Raw genomic sequence first — 8,939 nt, 5'->3', positions numbered from 1 at the left:
GTTTGCATTTTTAATAAACATTACATTTAATTAGTTCAACATTGACAAAAAAAAAAAAAAAATAACTTCACCTATTAATATGTTAATCGAGCTTCTTAAAAAGTTGTATTAGTAGTCTCATTTGAATAACCCTAATATTCAGTTCAATGTCCCATGCCCTACCCGCCGTCTGGATGGTGGATAGCATGTAATTCTCTCTGTTGTGGTCAGTGGGTGATATGGCGACGGGCCAGTTGGCTTTTTGCTGGTTTTGGTTTGACGCTTCGGTTTAGTCAGTTGTGCGTTAGGACCTGCTTAGGAAACAACAATGTCCACTCGATGGGGCCAACAACAAGAGCATTGTGACGGCATTTATCGATTTTGTATATAACAACAACAACAAAAAGAAGCACACAAAACATACAGCAGGACGATGAGCATGCTGGGTTTTGTCTATCTGGTTCTCATATTGGGCTGGATATTAATTGTGTTATTTCTAAAGTGTAAGAAATCATTAGCAGCTCCATTCCGTTTTGGTGAGAACTATACCGATGCCATCAATGAGACGGGTAGGTTCAGTCTATGGAAATACATTTTTCAAAGTCTTATTGATTCTATTTCTCTGTGGGCTTTTTCTTTTTCCGCAGAGCGTCGTCCTTCAGTTCATGTTATTCAATTGCAAAGTGATGATGTTGAACGTGAAGATCATTATTTGAATCATTTTCATCGTCATACGGATAATTTGCAGAGATATTCACATCGCTCGACTCTCGAAGAGCGTACCATAGAGCGTACATATCCCACAGATGCAGTGATTAATCCTGCCTACACCCATGACGAGGATTATGTGATTAATGGTGAGTATCAATGTTATAAAAACTTGATTAACATATTCACAAGTCACTTTTTTTAGCTCCGCCTCCATCGTATGAGGAGGTAATGCGTCAGCCTCAGGTCTATCCGCAGGTCAGACAGAATAATCCCAAAATAAGCGATATTAATATCTAACAATAAGATTTGAAATGGTTAATCTATCGCGTTTTGTGTATATATATGTATATTTTTTTTGGTTACATGCATATTCTCTCTAATTTATTTTCGCTCCAACAGAAATCAAATCAATTCAATTGATTCGAAACAAAAATTTGCTTTTACTTTGCCCTAAGCGAGTAACATAAATATATTAAATACATCACATACTCTCTCCCCTTAGATGAATTAACATAAATACATACATACATACGTATATAGAAAAAATGTACAAAAAAAAAAAAAATAAATTAATTTTTTACATAAAAGTATGGATTAGAGTTACAAGACAAGAAAAGCATACATAATATATATATATGTAGCTATATACATATATGTGTATATATAGCGTAAAGAAAAGTTTAAATTTTAAGAAACGTAAAACAGTCAGTCCAAATGTTGTGTGTGTTTTTGTGTGTAAATAAATAAAACATGAATTGTGTAGCAAAAAAGAGATTAATGAAAAAAAAATTCATCTAAAACCTCAATACACTTTTTTTTTGTTTTGGCTAATTTAAGTAGCTAAATTCGAGAAATTCTCTTCTTTTTGTTTCCTTTTGTTCATTTATGGTATGACTTTGTTTACACTATGCATTTGAATGAACGCCTCCAATTGGGTGGGTATCAATCCCTTAAAGTTTAATCTATTTGTAGCTATGGTGCGAGCAGACAAACACTTTAAACTGGTATGAGCATTTTGATAGCTCTGCAATTGATTGACCAAAGAAGCTGGAGAGAGAAGAAAGATGTGTTAGATAGCACAAATATCCAAATGATGTGATTCTTACTGACCTTGTTTGCAGGCAGCAGCAGCTGTCAGACCACTGGCATTAACTGCATCCAAATGGGCACCAGCTTCGACAAATAACTCCAATATGCGTGCCATTTCGTACTGACGATCATGTGATGGATGTATCTTGGTCACCAATATATGCAGTGGAGTGTTACGATTCGTATCCACAGCATTGGGCGAGGCACCACAGTGCACCAGGACCAATGCAGTGGCATAGCAGGGAAATCTACACATATCACTTGTGAAGAACTCATCCACCGCTGTCACGCCATTAACGGCTAGATGCAGCATTGTCTGACCATCCGACATCCGTGTATCGTTCTGTACAAATTTGCGAACAATCAGGAACAATTGTTGAATTTGCTCCTCGTTGATGTCCTGATCTTTGCGGCGTCGGGCCATTTGGGTCACTGCTTTGATCAAATACAATGCAGTAATGCAGTTTTGATTGTTCTGATCTTGAACGAGACTGGCACAGGTATTGGGTTTGGCACTAATCAATTTACACTTATTTATTTGTATCTCCTGCTGACACTTATCGAGGATGGGCAAAACATTATCCAAAGTGAGCTTATGATTGTCCCCACGTAAGATTTGGGCAAATAATTGTGCGAAACGCAGCAAGTCACGCTCCACAGAGATCTAAGAAGGCAAAATTTTATCATTATTGGCTCTGAAAAAATAAATAAATAACATTTTTTTTTTATTATTGATCATACGCAAATCGGTGGCATAATTCCAAAGCACTTGACACTGGTCGAAACGTCCATGATCGGCCATGACGGCACCGCGAAATATAATTGCCTGCGGAACTTCCGGATTATTGCGTCCCAAGATGCGTTCTCGTATGGCCAATGATTCCATATGTACGGAATGATGATTCAATTTAATGGCTAGCAATTCGGGCAAATTCTCAGTCTCAAACCAACTGTCATAGGCCGGAACGGGGGGCTCCACCTTCTTGCGTATGACATTTCGTGGATCAGCGTAGCGCATTTCCATGGCTCTTAATAGATAGGTGTAGGCCAGATTGATATCATATTTGCTCTTATCATTAGCATATGTGGCTCCAATTAGCTCTAAAGTCAATATTTTATCCTCCTGGGACATTAGACCAGGACGTCCTAGGAATTCCTCGACGACCTGATCATGCAAACGATCGGCAGCCTGCAGGGCAGGCGACAGACCCAATTCATTCTTCTTTAAGGTAGCTCCATGATCCAGCAAAACCTGAACCACGTCCAAATGGCCACTTTCCGAAGCATAATGCAAAGCGGTGGCCCCACACAAGGCCTGCTCATCGGGCAGTGCTCCATTGTCCAGCAGAGTTTTGACCACCAAATTATGACCCTTGTAGGCGGCAATCATCAGAGTGTTGTTATTAAAGAGATTTGTGGCATTCACATCGGCTCCATTGTCAATAAGATATTCCACAATATCCAAACGACCTGAACAATTACAAAAATCAATAAATTGAAATCCCTTTGAAGAGCTCACAAAAAACTTACCCTCATAGCAAGCAGCTCTTAAGGGCGATGATTGCGCCTTGGTATTATGATTAATAGATGCTCCGGCTTGGACTAGCATCTTAACAATCTGCAAGTGGCCCATTCCAGCAGCTACCCAAAGAGCAGTAGCACCATAAACAACTAAACCATCAAAGATTACATTGCATTCCCTCTCCAAATCCACATCATAGTGGGAGAGTAAAGTCTTCACGAATGTCACATTACCCGACATGGCGGCCATGGTCAGTGGGGTCAAGGATTGTCCATCCGGTTGATCGAAATTCTAGAAATAAAACCATCACCTTAGCTAATTGAACAACTTCCAGGGGCAACATAGTGTCAGGGGAAAAACAAATAGGTACACAAATTTGAAATTTGTTGCACAGCCGCAGCTTTCATAGTCAAGGTTGTTGTCAGGCGAAAATAGTGCGTGCCCCCCGCCATGATGAATCTTTTAAAGAAAACTAAATATACATATATTTTTCTTTTGCGTTGAGTATGATGACTTTTTGCCTTTGTATATACTCTTTGTTTGCAAAATTTGCTTATTTTCAGTGTGTAAATATTACAATATTTTTGCACTCTTCCTTCTCGCCACCCATCACCCAACAACCAACCCAAGCAGCCAAGCAGCTGCATCCAGGCCGTATTGCGTCTTGGTCTCTCTATATGTGTACACCAAAAATAGCCATTTATTTAGGTCATAGAACTCACCGCCGGATATGAAAGATAGTTAACCGCTGGCAAAGGCTCATTACGAACTCCCCGCCAGAAACTAGGACCTGGCCATGCGGATTCATACCAACGTTTGCGTGCACTAAAAACAAAATATATAAAAACTAAATTGCAATGGATGCAAATCAAGAGATTCCTTAAATTTTTTCTATTACCGATACAATTCCGCGTACATAGTACAAAATATTTATATTTTCTAATAACTGACAGCTAAAAAACAACTTCTGGCTTGTGTCCTTATGTAAAACTCAATAAAACTTCGTTTTGGATAACGAAGGAATTAAAACGATTCACATTCCATTTTCCCGGCCAACCCTCGAAGTTTTGCCTCGAAGGATTCAAGGGGGTTGTTTGAAAAGAGAGCGAAAGACCATAACAGGGTGGAAAAGAGAGAGTGCGCTTGAACAGCTGTTAAGCCAGGCGCGAGAGAGAGTGAATCCTTGCATTATTTTCGGGGGTTTCTTATTTACAACCGGCAGCTGTTTGCTTAAACAAACAGAGAGAATGGGAAATGGTGGAGAGAGTCAAAGTGCTGCTTATATTATTTCTTATTATGAAAAGATAAAGCCGTTAGCATTATTTATTTCATTAAAGTTTGATTAGATTTGTTGATAAAGCGCCGTTTGCCCCACCAAGGTGAATTAATGAACGCACATTTCAGGAAACACGCAAAAAGAATGATATATTTGGCATTTGGCCAAGTTCATGTCCAGCTAAATCGAGAGCGAGAGTCGGTCCACGAGGCGTATGAGTAATGTTCTATTGAATGGTAATTGCATATGACAAAATGACGCTTTTGCTTTTAAATAGAGTTTTCAGTGAAAACAAAATCACATCATTTAATTAACATCATCAAAATAAACAATGAATTACTACTGCTTGTTTTTTGTTCCTTCCTTTTTTTTTTTTTTTGTAATTTTTGGCAAAGCATTCTCTTTCACACCCACTCATTCTATTACACTCTCTCTTTCTCTCGCTTAGATGAGGCGATAAACAAAGAGGAGCCAAGGCAAACAGCGGCAACAGAATTCAATTTTTACATATAAATCGTATATACATACATATATACATATACATATGTACAAATGTTTATACATATGTATGTATATGTATATCTACAATTTTTTTTTTTTCATTAATGACGCAGTAGTAATTGAGGCAATGCGCCTCTTGTCATTACGCAAAATGAAGTCTACCCCATTTTAGTGTGATATACCGTAAATACTCACTATATTAACCAAATGGGTTTGCATTTCCTTGCTGTCCACCACATTGAGAGCTTCCACGAAACGCATCATCTATGTACATAAATGAATTTATGTGAATTAAGTCTGTTTTATTTACATTTCACTTTGCATACTAACTTCACTACTCCGGGCAGCAAGATAGATTCTATTTAGTTGGGATAACATTAGGCGACCCTGCGACCCGAACTTTTCTCGCAGCTCATCACTAATCTCCATAAGCATGCCATGGGCCATGTTGTAGAATCCAAAATCTAGGCTATCGTCGTAAATCGCGGTATGCGCATCTTGATCTAGCGGCTCGGGATCGACTTCCATTATGTTACAAGAGCGGGCATCAACTGTTTATGTTTTGGAATCGCAAATTTGTTTTTGTTTTTCTGTTTTTTTTTTTTTTTGTGGAAGAGCAGCGCACCTGACACTAGAGATGAGCAATGATAACGATAGCTATTCGATTACCGATTACTGCAGTACAGTGTTGGTAAGCGTAAGCATTGTGAGTCTGGGAAATTTTCGTTGAGCGGGCTTTTTCAAAATAAATATTAATAAAAATAAAGGCAAAATTTTGTAATTTAAAATCAAATTTTACAAACATTAAATAACATGAAGCAATAATACATCTTTCTTTTAATTTAATATCCATTAAACTTGCAATTCATGCAAATTATGGCAAATAACTTGTTTTGCCTGTATGTGACTTCATTTAATTTCCCTGGTTTAGTCATAATGAAATACTTTTAATTGTTTCAGTTCAAATAAAAGTGTACGTGAGTGGGGTCGAATTTTTAAGTGCACTAGCAGCCAGACGCATAAACATAAACAAACACTAAAACATACAACTAATTACATATATATGTATATATAAAAATGAGTCATGCGACACATGGACTTTAGTAATTACATAACAACTGATCAGCCAATTACAATTACTTGTAGCTAGAACAAGTTACGATTACATTGACTTGAATATGATTATTGAATATGTGAAAAGATAAGTCGATTTCAACATGTAAAATGAATCAGCAAAATTTTTATTCAGACGCTCTACTCAATCTTTTTGTTTGCTTATCAACAAAAGCAAAGAATTAGCTTCTTATCAGAAAATGTCTACGCACAATTTGCTTATAGCAGACATTATTGGCTGACAACTGTTGCGAACTAGCAGAAATTAGTCTAAATATTTCAAAATTATAATCACAAATTGGTTAAAGTTCAAGTTTCGTCATTTTACTACATCTCAATTGTTCAATTGTTATCGTTTGGTTAATCAAACAAAGCAGATAAGTAGTAATTGATCTTTGATTTTGAATAGAGATTTTTATGAAGTAATTGTAAATTGTGATAAAATATTAATTACCCATATAACATTTTAACATTTTAGTTTACTTTACATGGGGGTTCTTCTTTAATCTGAAACTTATCTTTTTGGGTTCAGCCTAATCAGTTTGAAAATGTCTGAGTGTGTGTGTGTGTGTGAATGAGGCTCTCGAAACCGATTTGAGATTGTTCTTTTTCGATAAGGATAAGTACAAGTTGTTCGCATTTTAAACAAATTTTGTTCTCCGTTTAGTTGTCAAAGAGACGTTGACTAGAAATTATGAAAATCGAATGGGCTCCACTTCAGGTGCCGCTTCAGCGGCGTTTACAAATAATGGTCACTGCCTTTTTTACCTGGTCCTTCTTCCTGCTGCCCATAATATCGGTGATAATTGTGGCTCTACTTTTTGTAAGTATTTATCATAAACTTATAAGGTTTATAATTTCTCATTTATGTTCTTTTTAGATCTATGGTAGTTTATTTTTAAGAGCCTTGATTGTGCTCTATCTTATTTATTCATATTTCGATCATAAGCGCACTTATTCCGCCATGGATGGCAATGGGTAAGTTTGAAGGTTTATGGTTTTATAATTAACTCTTAAAACTAATCTATGAAATTTCTTAGCTGGATGATTAATCGCACTAATTCCATTTATCGCAACTATCGAAATTATTTTCCTGTCGAATTGGTTAAGACAGCCGATTTGCCAGCAAATCGAAACTATATCCTGGCCAGTTTTCCCCATGGCATTTTAGGGTAAGAAGCTATCCCCTTAGCTATCTACTACTCGATGAAATCAAAATACATTATCTTATCGTTTGGCATTTTTTATTTTTAGCACGGGGATTTGCATTAACATGGGCCTGGACATCACCAAGTGGCTCGAATTGTTTCCCAAAATTCGTCCCAAAGTGGGTACACTCGATCAGCATTTTCAGACGCCAATTCTCCGGGAATTGCTGCGTTGGTGGGGTTTGGTTTCAGTTTCCAAAGAGTCTTTGGTCTATTTTCTAACAAAATCAAATGACCCCGAGCACAAAGACAATCGTGATGGTTTCACATCCAATGCGGTGGCCATCTTAGTGGGTGGAGCCCAAGAGGCCTTGGATTCACATCCTGGACGTTACATATTGACCCTGAAGAATCGCAAGGGTTTCGTTAAAATGGCCATACGTACAGGGTAAGTAGGGAAATGACTTATACCAAGTAAGCTGAATAGTAATTGTAATTCTTATGTTCAGTTCCTCCATAGTGCCCAGCATATCATTTGGTGAAGTTGATATATTCAATCAGGTGGCAAATCCTCCAGATTCAATTTTACGCAAAATTCAAGATTTTGTGAAGAAGTTTACTGGCATTTCACCATTGATTCCAGTTGGTCGTGGTTTCTTTAATTACACCTTTGGTTTTCTGCCCCATCGTCGTCCCATTGTCCAAGTTGGTAAGTTTTTTTTCACATATCTGTATTTGAATCTTTGGTTTAACTCTTTGTTTTCTCTTCCAGTGGGTTCTCCCATCGATGTCCTTAAGAGTTCTCAACCTGATCCTGCCTATGTAGAGGAAATTCATGCCAAGGTAATGACAGAATTGGAACAATTGTTTGACAAATACAAGGAGAAATATATTCCCGATTCCAAAAATATCAAATTGATTATACAATAGATATAGCCAACTATAAGCCTCTTGTGATTACCATAGCTGAAATTCCAATGTAAAAATTGGTTTTGCCCTGTTAATGTCTAAATATAAATATTTGTTAGTTTGTTAATTTTAAAAAGAAAAATTCCTAATTTGATTTATAATAATAATTCATTTAGTTTGTTATTTTTAACGAAAGCGTATGTTTTCTTTATTACCAATTTTACTTAGTATATACAAAAAGGAAAAGAAAAACGAAGAAGGAAACTCATAACAAAACTTAAACACTTTTAAAAACTTTGGAGCTGGACCTAAACTTAATATTTTTTTAACGCTGTTTTTTTTTTTTTTTGTTGTGCCAAGATTCTTTAACAACTATATAAATTTCATTTTCTTTTTTTTTTTTTTTTTGTTATAGGAAATTTTCTTTCTTTACTAAATTTATATATGTATATATAAAAAATCAAGACAAAAATTCCAATTGCAGAATTTTTTTGCTTTTTTTTTTTTTTTTTGTTTTTATCAAGGTACTTTCAACTTTTAAATTTTGTTTTTTGTCACTAAAGCAAGGATTTTCTTGTTTTTTTTTTTTTTTTTGTTAATATGTATATATATATTAAGAAGATATTAGATTTGATTTATCTACAGATATTTAAAAGATAATGAATACAATTTAGTTTTTAATGTTTTTAGG

At 36.0% G+C, this 8,939-nt stretch overlaps 3 protein-coding genes across 3 annotated transcripts; 2 read left to right on the top strand and 1 right to left on the bottom strand.

The window, feature by feature from the left end:
* The first annotated feature begins 292 nt into the window (after positions 1-292).
* Positions 293-1,405, top strand: LOC137577191 (uncharacterized). The gene is made up of 3 exons (XM_068290585.1): positions 293-548; positions 627-836; positions 893-1,405. The coding sequence occupies exons 1-3, from the start codon at positions 413-415 to the stop codon at positions 985-987; spliced, it is 441 nt and encodes a 146-aa protein (XP_068146686.1). The 5' UTR covers positions 293-412; the 3' UTR covers positions 988-1,405.
* On the bottom strand, positions 1,012-4,267 carry Fem-1 (protein fem-1 homolog B). Its single transcript, XM_068290584.1, is given in 5 exon segments — positions 1,012-1,737; positions 1,801-3,249; positions 3,310-3,592; positions 4,024-4,126; positions 4,200-4,267. Coding segments are annotated over 5 exon segments (2,019 nt in total). The 5' UTR covers positions 4,220-4,267; the 3' UTR covers positions 1,012-1,573.
* A 2,509-nt stretch (positions 4,268-6,776) lies between these two features.
* On the top strand, positions 6,777-8,443 carry LOC137576589 (2-acylglycerol O-acyltransferase 2-like). Its single transcript, XM_068289813.1, has 6 exons — positions 6,777-7,014; positions 7,072-7,169; positions 7,232-7,363; positions 7,446-7,787; positions 7,849-8,048; positions 8,112-8,443. Exons 1-6 carry the CDS (start codon positions 6,886-6,888, stop codon positions 8,267-8,269), a joined length of 1,059 nt encoding a protein of 352 aa, XP_068145914.1. The 5' UTR covers positions 6,777-6,885; the 3' UTR covers positions 8,270-8,443.
* Positions 8,444-8,939: the final 496 nt, after the last annotated feature.

The sequence above is a fragment of the Drosophila tropicalis genome, unplaced genomic scaffold, assembly GCF_018151085.1.
Source record: "Drosophila tropicalis isolate 14030-0801.00 unplaced genomic scaffold, ASM1815108v1 contig_593, whole genome shotgun sequence".
Lineage (NCBI taxonomy): Eukaryota > Metazoa > Arthropoda > Insecta > Diptera > Drosophilidae > Drosophila > Drosophila tropicalis.
Note: the sequence above shows the minus strand (reverse complement) of the source record. Positions and strands in the feature narration are given on the sequence as shown.